General features: G+C 38.2%; 1 protein-coding gene across 5 annotated transcripts in view; it reads right to left on the bottom strand.

The window, feature by feature from the left end:
- mast2 (microtubule associated serine/threonine kinase 2) overlaps positions 1-16,789 on the bottom strand; it is a 405,044-nt gene that overhangs the window by 118,674 nt on the left and 269,581 nt on the right. For all 5 annotated transcript variants that reach the window (XM_073062969.1, XM_073062970.1, XM_073062973.1 and 2 more), the window contains one exon: positions 1,179-1,254. In XM_073062969.1, coding sequence (XP_072919070.1) covers positions 1,179-1,254 — 76 coding nt within the window. The remainder of the gene's footprint in view (positions 1-1,178; positions 1,255-16,789) is intronic.

The raw sequence follows: 16,789 nt of genomic DNA, 5'->3' as shown, positions 1-16,789 counted from the left end.
TTCTTTATTAATTGGGAAAAGTTCACTCTTATGTAAATTAAGTTTATAGCCAGAAAACTGGCTAAACTGATCAAGAAGTGAGAACATTGGAGGTAAGGATGTAGACGGATTTGAAAGAAAAAGTAATAAGTCATCAGCATAAACAGAAAGGCAAATTCAATGTTAGCATTCATTTCAAAGGACTAGAATATAAAAGCAAGGATGTAATGTTGAGACTTTATAAAGCACTGGTGAGGCCTCACTTAAGTTTTGAGAGCAGGTTTGGAGCCTTTAGCTTAGAAAGTATGTGCTGAAACTGGAGAGAGTTCAATTGAGGTTCACGAATAAGATTCCAGGATTGAATGGCTTGCCATATGAAGATTATTTGATTGCTCTGGGACTGTGTCCACTAGAATTCAGGAGAAAGAAGGTTGACTTCATTGAAACCTATCAAATGGGGTAAGGCCTAGATAGAGTGGATATGAAGATGTTTCCTGTGGTGGGAGGGTCTAAGATCAGAGGACACAGCCTCAGAGTAGAGGGGCAGAAATGAAATTAGGAGAATTTCTTTAGCCAGTGAGTGGTGAATCTGTGAAATTTTTTGCAACAGGCAACTGTGGAGGCCAAGTCTTTATGTATATTTAAGGTAGAGTTTGATAGATTTTTGATTGGCCAGCACATAAAGGGATATGGGGAGAAGGCAGGAGATCGGGGCTGAGGAAAATTTGGATCAGCCATGATGAAATGACGGAGCAGACTCGATGGACCAAATGGCCTCACTCTGCTCTTATATCTTATGGTCTTATAAATTTTTAAGATTCTATGTTTCTATATCCACTAAGGATACCCTAAATCTCCTATTTTATAGCCTGGAATGAATTTTAAACATAAATATGAACTCTGTTGTGGTATTCATCCATATGTGAGGTTCCAGAAGTACTAGATAATATGATTGTTATAATATTACTATTAGGTGACATGACGCTCTGCTTTTACCTTCAGTAGATTTATTACATTATTTTCAACAATGGCACATTATGTTCTACTTCATTGCAAATGTTAAAAGATGCATTTGGTGCGTGCGTGCGTGTGTGTGTGTGATTCATCTGGTTAATTCCACATGCATCTGTTAAAATTTCATGCAACACTCAGAAAACTGTTCACGCAATTTCAGTTTAAAATGAAGCAACCAGTCTTACCTTCTAGCTGGTATGAATGAAAAATGAGCTGCTGCATTGGGAGAAAAATTCCTTGGACTGTCGAGGGGACTGCTACCTGTGGGTAAATTGAGAATGGAAAGAGTGAAACTTCACCCAGTTTGAAATAGTACATGAATATGTGTTCCCAAGTGATTTGATCCACAGGATCAATGAACCAGATCAAAACAGTTTATGGTTCCATTTCCTAACCGTATGAGGATAACTGGTTTCACCTCAATTAGCAGAGTTGGATATCAGCATGCCTCAGTGCCCTTTTATCTCTTTGTTAGGATGGGAAAATCTACTAGGGCTCCTGTTCATAGAACACTAAAAATAATAAACATTAGAAATTCTGCAGATGCTGGAAACCCAAAGCAATACACACAAAATTCTGGAGGAATTCAGAAAATTAGGCAACATCTATAGAAATGAATAAGCAGTTGACATTTTGGGCTGAGACTTTTCTTCAGGACTGGAAAGGAAGGGGGGAGACGCCAGAATAAAACGCTGGGGTTGGGTTGGGGGAGGAGGATAGATAGAAGGTGACAAGTGAAGCCATGTGGGTAGGAGAGATAAAGGGCTAGAGAGGAAGGTATTTGATAGGAGAGGAGAGTGGACCATAGGAGAAAGAGAAGGAGGAGGGGACCCAGGGGAAGTAATAGGAAGGTGAGAAGAAATAAGAGGCCAGAGTGGGAAATCGAAGAAGAGGGAAGGGGGAGTTTTTTTTAACCAGATGGAGAGATCGATATACATGCCATCAGGTTGGAGGCTAGCCAGACAGAATACAAGGTGCTGCTCCTCCACTCTGAGGGTGGCCTCATTTTAGCACAAGAAGCAGTCATGGACTGACATGTCGGAATAGGAATGAGAATCAAAACTAAAATGTTTGACCACCAGGAAGTTCCACTTTTGGCATATGGAGCAGAGGTGCTCGACAAAGCAGTCCCCCAATTTACATTGGGAGCAATGGATACAACAGACAACCCGAGCAATGCCTCACCTGGAACGACTGTTTGGGGCCCTGATCTGAGTTGAGTGAGATGGTGAACGAGCAAGTGTAACACTTAGGCTGCTTGCAGGGGTAAGTGCCAGGAGGGAGATTAGTGAGGAAGGACAAATGGACAAGGAAATCAAAGAGAGAGCGATCCCCGCAGAAAGAGAAGCGTGCGAGGGTGGGGGGGGGGGGTGGGGGTGGAAGTAATGATATGCTTGGTGGTAAGATCCCTTTGGAGGTGGTGGAAATTGTGGAGAATGATCTGTTGTATGCAAAATAGTTATTCCGTATTTTCCACAGGAATTGCTTGCATGAAAATATTAGGTTAAAATTAACATTTATGAGTATCAGTCAAAAATACAATCTGCTAAGAATAATGCTCTACATCAATCATAATCCTCAGGGAGATTGTTAGCCAGTAAACTAAAAGAAATTCAAAAAAAATAAATATTATTAAGAGACATATGCAGAATCAACAAAACTTCTAGCATAAATCTGACATGACAATGCCCACATGAAGGCAAAATAAATTTACTCTGGAAGATAATTTGGCAAGATAATCATAAATCAATATTCTGCAATTTTTTTTAAAAATAGTCAATTCCTGTAGCAATAATAAAGGAAAGAAAGGGCACAGAAAAGTCTTACATTTCATGAGTGACCTAACCCTGTTCATTCCTTTGCAAATCAACTGTTTGTAAATGTTATCGAATAGCACCCCGAGATACAAATTAAATTATACACACTAAATCAAGTTTCTTTTTAAAATCGGCAATATATTATTGAAAAATATAAAGATATAAATGCTGATTTTAATGAGAATACGATTGTTTATGAAAACAGTCCCTATCTTTTTCATTGAAGCATTAGAAATTCTAATTCTATGCAGTACCTACAGCCCATGACATAATGGAAAGTGCAGTTTGCATGGATTCAATTATGCAACTCAAAATGTCTCAAAACAGGTGTTTTGCTATTAATTAAATTAACCTTATGGATAAATTTGATCGACTTAATCGATTTGGATGCTGATTCAGAAATATGCAGATTTTATCTGCTTTTATTTAAAAGCTTGCATCAATGTTGACATTTTCTGAAATGGCAAGGCTGTATACATAAGTATCAGTAGTTTCAAATTAAGCCACTATGTGGTAGTGCAACAGTATTAACATGTTCAGTTTACATCATTAATTTATATTCATTCGGATACAGCAAGGAATAGGTCCTTCCAGCCCTTTGAGCTGCACTGTGTAGTAACCCCCGATTTAATCTTAGCCTAACCACAGGACAATTTACAATGACCAATTAACTTACTAACCAGGACATCATTGGACTGGGGAAGGAAACAAAAGCACCCAGAGAAAACCCAAGCATTCCAGAGGGAGGACAATCGGACTCTTTACAGATGATGCCGGAATTGAACTCCGATGCCCTGAGCTGTAACACAGTCACACTAACCATTACGCCATCGTGGTGCTCAGCACTTTCAACCTATATCTTTTGTTCTTTGTGTAACAGCTCATCACACAAGGAATGCCAAGTATAAACATCAACAGAGCTCACAGATTCTGCTTGGGGTCTGCATCATGAAGTACCTTAAAAGGCGACAACACCAGACCTACTAGATTGCAGGGAGGACACAGTATATGGGGCAGTGATGATGTGTTTTAAAATCAACACACTGGATAATTGATCATGTGACTCAAGGTCAGAGTTAACAGCAGTCCCAGACTGAAGTAATCAGTCTGCTTTTCTGATTGGCTTAAAACATTTCTGTTATTTTCAGCAAAAAAAATAATTCAGCCAAACTTTTCCATCAAATTACACTTACATGATAAAACCTATCTCTGCAGTTCCTAGATTTGATATAAAATGTGAAGAGGTTTGCAAGTTTAAATGTTTTGAAGAACAGAAAAACCACTATCTTGTTTGATTTCAGATGAGACTTAAAATGTAATTCATGTAAAAAATTGACTGCAAAAATAATTTTAAAATATGTAAAGTAAAACTAGTAAAGGTAATAGCTGAGTAACCATAAACACAAGAGATTCTGCAGTTGCTAGAAATCCAGAGCAACACAAGCAGAATGCTGGAGGAACTCAGCAAGTCAGGTAGTGTCCATGGAGAGGAACAAAAATGAATAAATATTTAAGAACAATGACTGTATATTCATTTCCACATATGCTGCCCGAGTTCATCCAGCAATTTGTGTGTGCAGCTTTGTAGCCACCTGTTCTACAAATTGGTGCCATTATCACTATACTTAAAGAAAGCCTACAAAATGAAAATAGAAAATGATGGACTTATTAATTTAACATGTGTCATGGGAAACTTTTCAAGACAAAAATCAACTGATTGGAAAGAGCCAGCAGTTGCCTAGCATAAACAGTGGAAGAGTAACCAACTTCCAAAATGCCAACTTGCCATTTCGCCTAGTCCCTCCTACTTAATCTTTGACAAAGTCAGCAATTCTCACATTGGCATCATGTCTTTTCACTCCATAGAATTGCAGAGGTAGCAATACAGCCTCAATTCAGAGGGTTTGCTCAAATACAAGTTAAAGAGTTTATCATGTCTCACTAACCTGTATGACTTTTTATTAAAAATCAATGGCATTAAGATGAAAGAGCTGATTGTGGACTTCAGGAAGAGTAAGACGAGGGAACATGATCCTCTAAGGGATCAGAAGTGGAAAGAGTAAGCAATTTCAAGTTCCTGGGTGTCAAAATCTCTGAGGATTTAACCTGGTCTGAACTTATCGATGCAGCTACAAACAAGGCAAGACAGCAGCTATATTTCATTAGAAGTTTGAAGAGATTTGGTTTGTCACCTAAAACACTCAAAAATTTCTATAGATGTACCGCAGAGAGCATTCTGACAGGCTGCATCACTGGTCTGGTATGGAGGAGGGAATGCAGTATTGCACAGGATCGAAAGCAGCTGCAGAAAGTTCTAAATTTAGTTTTGAGTACTAGCTTTCGTAGTATCCAAGACATCTTCAAGGAGTAGTACCTCAAAAGGCGGTATCCATTAATAAGGATCCGCATCACTCAGGGAATGCCCTCTTCTCATTGTTACTGTTGGGTAATAAACATTTTTAACATATATTTCTGTTTTTCCACTATTTTTTAAATCTATTTTATATACACACACACATATGTATGTATACATACACACACATATTCTAACTGCAATTAATTTGTGTATTTTTTTTTCTTACTGTATTATCATGTGTTGCATTGAACTGCTGCTGCTAAGTTAGCAAATTTTACAATACATGCCAGTGATAAGACCTGATTCTGACTTCGGTGGAGCAGTGTCAGTCAATATTTTTATATGAATATGAACTTCCAGTAGATGCTAATAATACTTGACAAAGGGTACAGTTAGCAAAAATGTAAGTGCATGCAAATTGTGTCAATGTCCAGATGTGAGCAGCAAATGGATTGAGAGGAAGGAGACAGAACAGAAATGATAGATTGTTATAGAAATCCTTCAAGAATCGACGTTTAGGCTACACTCGTTGCTATACATACTTATCTTAGTCATTTACAGATTTTGAATCAAAAACTCTGGTATTTCTTGTGTGTGAAGCTGAATGCTTGATCAGGGAGTCTTTCTTTTCCCTCTTCCTGATTTCCTTGACTCCTGAGAAACATCTTCATTGAGGCATGAATTTTGCAGGGTTTGCTTTTAAGCAGGGAGCACACCCACCACCGCTCACTGAAGCACCAGGATGTGAAGAAAAGAAGATGGCAGGTGATGTCGCAAATACTACTCAAGCTTTTGGTAAGCACAATATTTATGTGCTTGACCTGCTGAGTTACTCCAGTGTTTTATGTCTTGGTCCAGATTCTAGCATCTCTGGTGACTTCTGTCTCCAATGTGTTTATGTATTTTTTGGTCAATGGACTTGCATTTTACTCAAAAATATTTTAAAAATAACAAAAGAAAATTTGAGTGTCAAAATTAGAAAAATTGAACTGTAAAGATTTTTCTCTCTTTACAAATTAAATCCCCAATTGTTATTTATCAACATTTATATGTTAAAAAAATGACAAGCTCTGACTGTAGCAGGGAAGGCATGATTTTTGAAGGTGCAAACATCTCTATTTTGAAACTGATCATTATAACAAAAGCCAAAAAGTGAATTTATTCAACTATTATTTTTTCATCGAACTGCAAATATTATCAGCAACCAATATTATATTTTAATAAAAGACATGTCCTAGACTACAGTATAACTCATATCTATTCTCTTATTAGGAAACATCCATTGTTATTATACAAAAGAACCCATAATACCAGTGACAAAGCAGCTTATTTTCAGCACTGTTCTTCCCACACGGCTCTACCATATGCTTATTACACCCCTACCAAACATCTGACACTGGCAAGAAAAGACGAAATGTTCTTTTTAATCTATGAGGAAATGTATTTGGAAAATGTACCATGAAAACTCCAACTAGCTTTTCTAGTTCAATACCAGCTCTTATCAATGAAATTATTGAGAAAATTGACAGTCAAGATTTAGAATCAGAATTAGGTTTAATATCACTGGCCTATGTCATAAAGTTCGTCTTATGTCAGCAGTAGATTGCAATACATAATAATAACTATAAATTAAGTAGTGTGGTATACAGTAAATAAAAACATTAAATTAAATAAGTCGTGCAAAAAGAGAGGGAAAAATACTAAGGCAATGCTCGCTAATGGTGGAAGGTAAGCTGTTCTAAAATGTTGAGTGTGTGTCTTCAGGCTCCTGCACCTCCTCCTTGAAGGTAGCAATGAGAAAAGTGCATCTACTGGGTGATGGGGGCCCTTAGTGATGGATGCCTCCTTTCTGACACCACCTTTTGAAGGTGTCCTGGATGCTGTGGAGGCTTCCGGTTATTGCACCCCCTCTCCTTTCCTTCACTATTCCCCACTCACCTTACCTCCTTACCTGCCCATCACCTCTCTCTGATGCTCCCCCTCCTTCCTTTTCTTCCATAGTCTTCTATCTTCTCCTTAGAATCCCCTTTCTCCAGCCCTTTAACTCTTTCACCAATCAACTTCCCAGCTCTTTATTTCACCCCTCTCCTGGTTTCGCCTATCACCTACTACCTTGTTCTTCTTCCTCCTTCCCCCCCCCCACCCCCCATCATCTTACTCTGACTTCTCTTTCTTTCCAGTCTTGATGAAAGGTCTCGGTCTAAAACATCAACTGTTTACCCTTTTCCAAAGATACTGCCTGGCCTGCTGAGTTCCTCCACCATTTTGTGTGTGTTGCCCATGATAGAGCTGGCTGAATTTACAACTTTCTGCAGTTTTGCTGATCCTGTCCAGTGGCCCCTCCATATCAGGTGAAACCAGTTAAGAATGTTCTCTACGGTACATCTGTAGAAATTTACGAGTGCCTTAGGTGACATACCAATTCTCCTCACACTCTTAATGAAATATAGCCACTGTCATGCTTTCTCAGTAATTGCATCTGCAGTATGTGTTGGACCCAAGATAGATCCTCAGACATGTTGACACCAGGTTTGAAATTGCTCACCCTTTCAACTTCTGATTCCTCAGTTAGGACTGATGTGTCTTCCCTCATCTACCACAATCCACAAGTCCACAATCATTTCCTTAGTCTTATGATCTTGAGTGCAATTTGTTGCTGCAACACCATTCAACCAGCTGATCTATCTGACTCCTGTGTGCCTCCTCATCACCAGTACACATTCTGCCAACAATAGCTGTGTCATTGGCAAATTTATAGATGGTGTTTGAGCTGTGTCCAGCCACACAATCGTGGGTGTAGAGAGTACAGCAATGGGTTAAGCACACATTCTTGAGGTGTGCCGGTCTTAGCTGTCAGCAAGTAGATGCTATTTCCAATTCGCACAGAATGTGATCTCCCGATGAGGAAGTCAAGGATCCAGTTGCAGAACAAGGCATCGAGGCCCAGGCTTTGGAAGGCATAATTGTATTGAACCCTGAGCTGTAGTCAATTAACAGAAGTCTGACGTAAGTATTGCTATTGTGCAGATGATCCAAGGCTGAGTGGAGAGCCAGTGAGACTGCATCCACAGGAGATCGATTGTGGCAATAAGCAAAGTGCAGAACGTCGAGGTCCTTGCTAAGGACCATTCCCTTTTCTTCTGAACTAAGGAGCATAAATTTATTTCCATTTTCATGAATTATACCCCACTATGAATCACATATACAGTAATTTACTGTACATTTTCAATTCTGAATAATAAGAAGGATGTAATAAACACAAAGAATGTACTTTAGCATTAAGAATGAAGCCCAATCATGTAGAATAAACAATACAGTATATCTTCCAAAATTCGGAAGCAGTGGGGAGGGGAGAAAATTGAACTGGAAAAAGAGGACAACAAAAATAGGGAACAGGTTAAATTGAAACAGGCAGCTGTTGAAATGGAAAACCAACACTGGTGACAATTAAAACAGAAGAAAACAATGAGTAATTAAATAAACAGAACAACAGCAAAATGTATCCGACTCTGTAGGCTGAAATAATCGTATTAGCAGATTAGCCATTAAACCACAAGATGGGAAGCTTGCAATTGGAAATGCATTACAAAATAGATCATATTATCCAGGGAGATGGAGTAAAAGTTGGTAAACAACTTAGACAAATGTATAAATGATTGTGAGAGTAAAACCTATTCAAGATCATCTATCCCCATGGCAGTTTAATCTTTACGTCATTCACTTCTCTAGAGAAAGCAACAAATAAAAATAAAGGCCAAATTCTGACAAAATGGAAATCAAGCACCTTAATCAAACAAACTCATAGACATTCATAACGGAAATCTAAACAAATGTAATTCCCCACACAGCTACAAGTCTCACAAAGTTCTCTTTTGCCAGGTCATTCAATTCAGGATTATAAAAAGCCTATACTTATAAAGATGAGATGCTCTATTCCCACAAAATGTTCAGGTTTACTTGAAAAGATATTTAGTTTTATAAATCAATGCAAATATTTAATACTCTGAGAAGTTTTGAGGAAGTGTATAGTGAAATTCAGTTTCAATTGAATAATTAATCACTGACCAGTGACACAGCCTCAAGATTTTAATCTACATAATCCAACAGGAGAAAGTTAAAGGATTTATTTTCCACCCAATTTGCAAACAGAATACAAGATGCTTTATCACAAATGGAAACTGAGGTTCATTCAGAATAACAATTCACTCCTTAGTAAAAAATGGATAAGAAGTTACTTACAAAAACATGAAAGGATACAAGGGCAACAAAAGTGCTAAAATACACAGTGCCAGTTTGTAAAATGTCACAAAGCAGATAAAATGGACAAAATTTCACTCCATTTGTTGGTTAAATCTTGCTTCAATGTTTAAAACTGTGCTTTTACTCTGATACTTAATAAATACAGAAATCAAACCCATGATTTTTTAACAGCTAAAAAGCACTCCCAAAAAATTCATTAACAGCAGCTCTCCATGCAATTATCCAACTTTATTAATTGCGATTCTTGACTTTGGGGTATTTCTATTATTAATAATCCTTCAGATTCCCTGAGTTATTGATCATTCACGTTCTGCAGTTCATGTCAAATGGAAATATAATCTGATGATATCAGACAACATCCATTATTAGGAGTGATAAACAGATGTTGGCTGTATCTGCACCTGCGCTTTAATGTAACCCCAGGAAAATGTGTTTAATCATGTTATTTCAAAGCAATCTGCTGTGAAGAAAAACAAGACTATTTCAATGCACTTGAATGCCAATTTTGCTTTGGTGCAATGGTCATCTAATGAAAGTTGACAGCATTTCAGTGAAATGCAAGAATGCGACTTGGCTATAATTTTCACATCTTCAGATATACTCTATACAAAATTAAGATTCAAGTACAAAGCCTCTGTAGCTAACTTCACACTCAAATTCATAACCTTGCTCCAATCTGAAAACACAATGAATTATTATCATTGTTTAGCTTTAGGCTAATACAGCTACTATAGAAATAGCTTGATCTTTGGTTTAAACACAGTGAAACTCCAGCTTCTACCTATGGAGTTTAAGCATTTTTGATCAGAAATTATAACCTAATCCAAACAAATTGGAGTTAACATGGAAACATAGAAAACTTTCAGCCCACAATGCTGTACTGAACATGTTCTTACTTCGAAATTACTGCAGATTACCCATAGCCCTCTATTTTTCTGAGCTCCACGTACCTATCCAAGAGTCTCTTAAAAGACCCTATTGCAGTGGTCACCAATCTTTTGAAGCCCAAGATCCCCTACCTTGGCCTTAGTGAAAGGCAAGATCGACTCCAAATCGATTATTAACACACATGCACACCGGGGCAGAAAAGACCAGAAGTAAAACCCCTCGCAACCCGGAAGTAGAAATAATGTATGAACACCAGGGGTTACCATCCTTTTTTTTGCACCACGGACCGGTTTAGTATTGACAATATTCTTGCGGACCGGGAGGGTTAAATACAACCAGAATACAGCGATACTCGAAGCAGGTTCCTTATGTCCAGACTATTCCGTAATTTAGGTTAAGTGGCTCTCAGCACTTGCCTGCTGTCCCGCTTGCTCACATTTTTAATGGTGGAAAAAAACTCAGCGGGTTTGTATTTAAGTGCAGGGTGCTTGGACTCAAGGTACTGAAGCAGTTTTGAGGGCTTCATTGCCTCATTAGACAGCCTCCCGCCCGCCCGGCTGCCACCTTGGCCAGATGCTTCTGTTCCCGTACCGGGGCCACAGTGGTCGCAGTCCAGAGAGAGCGACCAACTGACCGAGCGAGGAGTGCAACAGGACGCGCCCGCCCCACCTTGTAGGATCTATCAGCCAACAAAAGTTTGTTTCAGTTGATCGCAGCGTGGTAGTTGCTCTGCTACTTACGGAACCCTGAGCCCGAATTAGGTGGTCTGCAAATATTTTAGCACCAGGTTCCCCACGAACATTCAGTGTGCTACACAGCTTTAGAGGCGGCACCCATCTGTCCGCACTCCAGGCCAGTAGCAATGCACTTCTCGCCAGCTGCGCGAAGAGGCCAGTTACCCAAGGCCAACCAGTGATCCCTGATGCGCTTGGGTAATGACCTCGCGTGGGTACAAGTTCAACAGTGGACGTGACAGGGAATGAGGAAAGGTGCAGCTGACTCATATTGTTTCCTTGTGGCCCAGTGGTTGGGGACTAGCGCATGGCTGGGGAGCTACACGCATGTGCACTGGGCAGAAAGAACGGAACTAAAACCCCACAACCCGGAAACAATCTCTCAACAGTACTTGTGTATTTATTTTTCTTTTTTTTTCGGGATCTACTGGGAAAGTCTCAAAGATCGACCAGTCGATCGCGATCGACGGGTTGGCGACCACTACCCTATTGTATCTGCATCCACCTTCATCGCCGGCAGCCCATTCCACACACTCACCACTCTCTACGTTAAAAAAAAAACTTACCCCTGACGTCTCCTCTGTACCTACTTCCAAGCACCTTAAAACCATGCCCTCTCGTGTTAGCCATTTCAGCCCTGGGAAAAAGCCTCTGACTATCCATCCAATCCATGCCTTTCATCATATATAAAGTATCCACTAGTATTGAGATGTCCCACATTTGAAAGTAATGGCTCAAGAAACTGCATGATTTTCCAAGATATGCCAAGCTAAGAGCTATAACACTTTGAACTGTGCCACATTTATATTGGCTTCAAACACAATATGGCTGCATCGTTCCTTAAAAGTTACAAGACAGACGGACAGAGGGATGAAGGTTTGCTGCCATCAGTTAGAATATTGAGTACAGGAGCTTGGACATCATATTACAGCTGTACAATATATCAGCAAGGCCACATTTGGACAACTATCTGCAGTTGTCATCCTGTTATAGGGAGAATGTCATTAAACAAGAGGTGGTGTAAACAGGGTATTTCATGGGCTGGAGGGGTTGGGTTTATAAAAAGAGGCTGGGTAGGCTCATGTTGTTTCCTCTGGAGTGTAGGAAGCTGTGGAGTGACTAAAAAGAGATTAAAATTGTAATATTTTTCCATTAATGTCCTTTATGTTTTAAGTTCACAATTATAGCATTACATTATCTCTGTCTTTCATGTTTATTCCTAGCACCTTCCTATTTTCATTAAAACATCTGAATTTGTTTCTCAATAATCATATATAGGTCCATGTTCAAAATCATCACTTAATATATATACACACTAACAGAACAATGACAACATTGTAATCAGCAAATATTAATGTACTATAACCCTGCTGGTCATTCTGAGTATTTCAGGAGAAGCATTTTAACTGTCATATTATTATTTAACAAAGTTTGAAAAACAAAATGAAAAATTATCTCAAACTTTATTCATCACTCATTTAGATAGCATATTATCTGTCTATCAATTTCATTTAACCACCCTGTTTAATATTCCTTGATATCATTAATAAAAAAGTATTTTTTCCATTTGTAAACCACAAATAACTCCAAGTCCACTTCTTTAGGAGACATCAAATTTGAGGCACCTCTAAACCTTTTGTGAAAAATTGGTTCTTCATTTGACTCATGATGTGTTTGCTCTAATTCTATGAGTTTGTTTTTGAGATCTTGATTCTTCCAGATCTTTGTAATATGTTGTTTAGCTTTAGAATGTCTCAACTGATTAACTAGAAACTTGTCAGATTTATCACCATGAATATAAAAGCAACTCTTACTTTCAAGAAGTTGACGTTCAACTGGTTGAGTAGAGAGAAGGTCAAATTTAGTTTGGAGTTCTACACGCTTCTTATATACGGTAATTCAGGGTTTTTAGTCTGAACATATAATTAATCTAATTCTTTAATCTGATTAATCAGGTCTAATCGCTCTGAACGGGACTTTCTATTAAGATTCGCTGTATATGAAATTATTTGGCCCCTTAAATATGCTTTCATAGCATCCCAGACAATCTGGGATGAAATTTCAGATGACGTATTAGTGTTTAGGAAAAAAGTTATCTGGTCCTTAATAAATTTTACTAAATCATCATCCGATAATAAAGTCGGGTTAAAGCGCCAATGTTTATTCCTCTGAGGAAGACCAGGAAAATTTAGAGACAAAGTGACTGGGGGCATGATCAGAGATCAGTATACTCTGATAGTCACAAGAATGAGCAAATGAAATAAGTTGATTATCAATTAAGAAATAGTCAATTCTAGTAAAGGTATGATGAACATGTGAAAAAAAGGAATAATCTCTCTCAGTAGGATGAAGGAAACGCCATATATCAGAGATACCATAGTTAGAAAGAAAAGAGAGAATAGCTAAAGCAGATTTAGTAGGTAATCTAGTAACAGGGGACGATCGATCCAAAGTTGGGTCTAACCAGCAGTTAAAGTCGCCACCCAATATAAGAGAATATAGGTTCAGATCTGGTAATGAGGGAAAAAAGCGTTCAAAAAAATTAACATCGTCAGAATTGGGAGCATACAGGTTAGCTAGTACTACCTTATTATTATATAATTTGCAGAAACAATAATAAAACAGCCATTTGTGTCAGATATCTTACTATGGAGTTCAAAAGGAACATTTGAGTTGATAAGAATGGAACCCACCCCCCCCCCCCCCAGCTTTGGCCGGGAAGGATGAATGAAAATCTTGACCCACCCACTTTGACATAAGCCGAGAATTATCGAAACTACGAATATGAATTTCTTGAAGGAAAGCAATGTCAGCTTTAGGTTGCTTAATATGGGAGAAGACCTTTCTTCTTTTAACAGGATGATTCAATCCCTTTACATTCCAGCTCACAAATTTCAATGGACTAACCATTATCAATTGTTAAGACGTAAAAGGCAGTAGGTATATATAAGATCAAACATTGCAATAACAGTTTGGAAGCAAAAATATAAACATAAATCAATAAAATCAGGACATAGACATGTCCTGGATAACAAGAAAAAACAAAAAAATCAATAGATAATGTTGGTACTGGAGAATCCACCCCACCCTCACAACACAAAACTAGATGGCTACCCAAAAAAGCAGCTAGCTCTACAGAAAATAAGACACTCCAAAAACCAACTTCCAGTTCCGTAACATTAACATAAGCTCCGTGTAAATAATATAGCAGATACTAACTAATTTATGCACTACAAATCAAAATTACAAATAGGAACAACTTCATCAGAAAGAATATAAAACTTAATACAAAATAGTAATCAAGAACTAATCTACCCGCGAGAAACTATGAAAAATTGAAAAATAAGGGTAAAAGGGGGGGAAAAAGGGGGAAATTCTATATTTAAAGAGAGTACGTATCAGCCGTTTAAAAAAAAGGCAGGTCTTATACAGTAAATTGACAGGGAGATCTTCAATAAAAAACTCTAAACCTCCCAAATAAATTAAGACCATTTGTAGTTCTCTATAGTTAAAGTTATTCAAAAGTAAACTAAATTACACAAATGAAATCTAAGTCCACAGGAAAACATTAATTTAAATAATCTATTTAAGAAAATCACACCAAGTCCAAGGAGAGACCAACTAAAACCCTTAGGTTCTCAGTAGTTAAGGACTAAATTATTCAAATAGAGTCTGAGTTTGCAAAAAAAACTTTAATTCAAGAAATACTCATCAGCCATTTTAGAAAGTCAAACCACGTCCAAAGAAGTCAAGATGGCTGGAAGATTTCCAACAAACATCTCAGCCTCTCTAACTGACTTAAACCACTTATATTCTCTAGTAGTAAGCGTAATTCGAAGATCGGCAGGATTGCGAAGGGAAGGTTTGAATCCACGATTAAAGAGCTCTTTCATAACGCCTTTGAACTTGGCACACATCTTCAGGACCTGGGGAGCATAGTCTTCCACGATACGAATGGTATTATTTTGGAAAGTCAGCATGCCTCTTTGGCGTGCCTCCACAATCAAACGATTTTTCACCTGATAACCATGGAAACACAGGATAACTGGTCGTGCTCTAGAACCCAAAACAACTCGAGGGACATAAATTCTGTGAGCTCTTTCTAGCTCAGGTGGAGTCGGGAGAAATTCTTTCCCAAAAATCTCACAGAGAAAAGAAGAGAAAAATTCAATGGGGGAACCCGTTTCAGTGGCCTCTGGCAAATTGAGAATTCGCAGATTGCAGCGCCTGCTCCAATTTTCGAGATCCGCCATTTTGGAAATAAGTTTGCTGTTTTGCTCCATTAAGTTGGAACAGAGAGTTTCCAAATGCTGAACACGGTGTTTTAAATCTTCAGAGGTTAGGTCGATGCGAGATAAATGTTCGGCTTGATCATCCACTCTGGCGTTAATCTGATCCAATTTTGACTCTAGCTGACTGATAGAGGCTCTAAATTCAGTCTTGATATCAGTTAAAATGTCTTGTCAATTCTGTTCCAAGATAGAGAGAATCTCGGCAGACAAAGACGTGGGAGTTTCTTTTTTCCCGGATTTAGAACTTTTTGTAGCCATTGTAAGATAGACGTATTCGCAGACAGATAAGAAAAAACAGATAGAATAACAGACTAAGGTTTAAAAAGGGAGACATATAGTGCGAAGGTAAGAAATGTAACGGAGCAAAAGTCTGAAGCAACTAAACAATCACCATCTTACCGGAAGTCAGTTGAGATCTTGATTCCTCAAATTCTTAATTACAAAGCTTGTAGCAAGAGTTTGGAGTGTATAAAAAACAAAGCCATTTGGTCCTTGGTATTTGTTCATACAATGCTAATTTCATTGCTTTATCTCTTAATGCAATGCTCTAATAAACAGTCTGATTTTATCTTTCCTTAAATTCTCAGTAGCTCAATATTTACCACATGATCTCTTACCCTAACAGTTTTGCCACGACTTCAAAAGTGTCGAGCTTTTTGCCTGTCCCTCTGATAGTCAGTTGAGGAATCTCTCTTGAGATCAGAATATTTCAAGATTCAAGATTCAAAAACTTTGTCATTCTAACTGTACATCAGCTCTGCAGGGCAGAATGAGACAGCGTTTCCCAGGAGCAGTGAAATCATAACATAACAAACGCAACACTAAATAATAAATATAACAATAAATAGTAAAACACAACAGCCATATGTCAGTTAAAAGAAGTTATGCGTCCAGTGCAAGTTAAAAGTATCCAAAGCAGAGTCAGGTAGAGCAGCTATTTAGCAGTCTGACTGCCTGTGGGAGGAAGCTGTTTAGTAGCCTTGTGGTTTTAGTTTTGATGCTCCTGTAACTTTTACCTGAAGCAGAAGAACAAACAGTTCGTGGAGAGGGTGCGAGGGGTCTTTAATGATGTACCGTGTCTTCTGGAGGCATCGACTCTGGAAGAGGTCTTGGACAGAAGGTAGGGAGACCCCAGTAACTTAATAATAATAAATAAATAAAATAATTATTATAATTATAAGTATATATATTATATATATAATTATATTATATAATAATTATAATGATAAATAATTTCCCATAGAAATGGGATATGCTGTGGAGACTAAAAGAGTGATTAAAAAATGTCTGGTACTGAGAGCAAAGGAACAATTCTGAACGAGGATGGGGGTGGATGCACGTCAACTCTGGCAGGATTTGCAGGCCAATACTTCCTACAAAGTGAAACCTAACATCATGGGTGGCTGTGATGCTTCACTGCGAGATGAGTTCAACATCTTTTATGCACAC

The sequence above is a fragment of the Hemitrygon akajei genome, chromosome 12, assembly GCF_048418815.1.
Source record: "Hemitrygon akajei chromosome 12, sHemAka1.3, whole genome shotgun sequence".
Classification (NCBI taxonomy): Eukaryota; Metazoa; Chordata; class Chondrichthyes; order Myliobatiformes; family Dasyatidae; genus Hemitrygon; species Hemitrygon akajei.
Note: the sequence above shows the minus strand (reverse complement) of the source record. Positions and strands in the feature narration are given on the sequence as shown.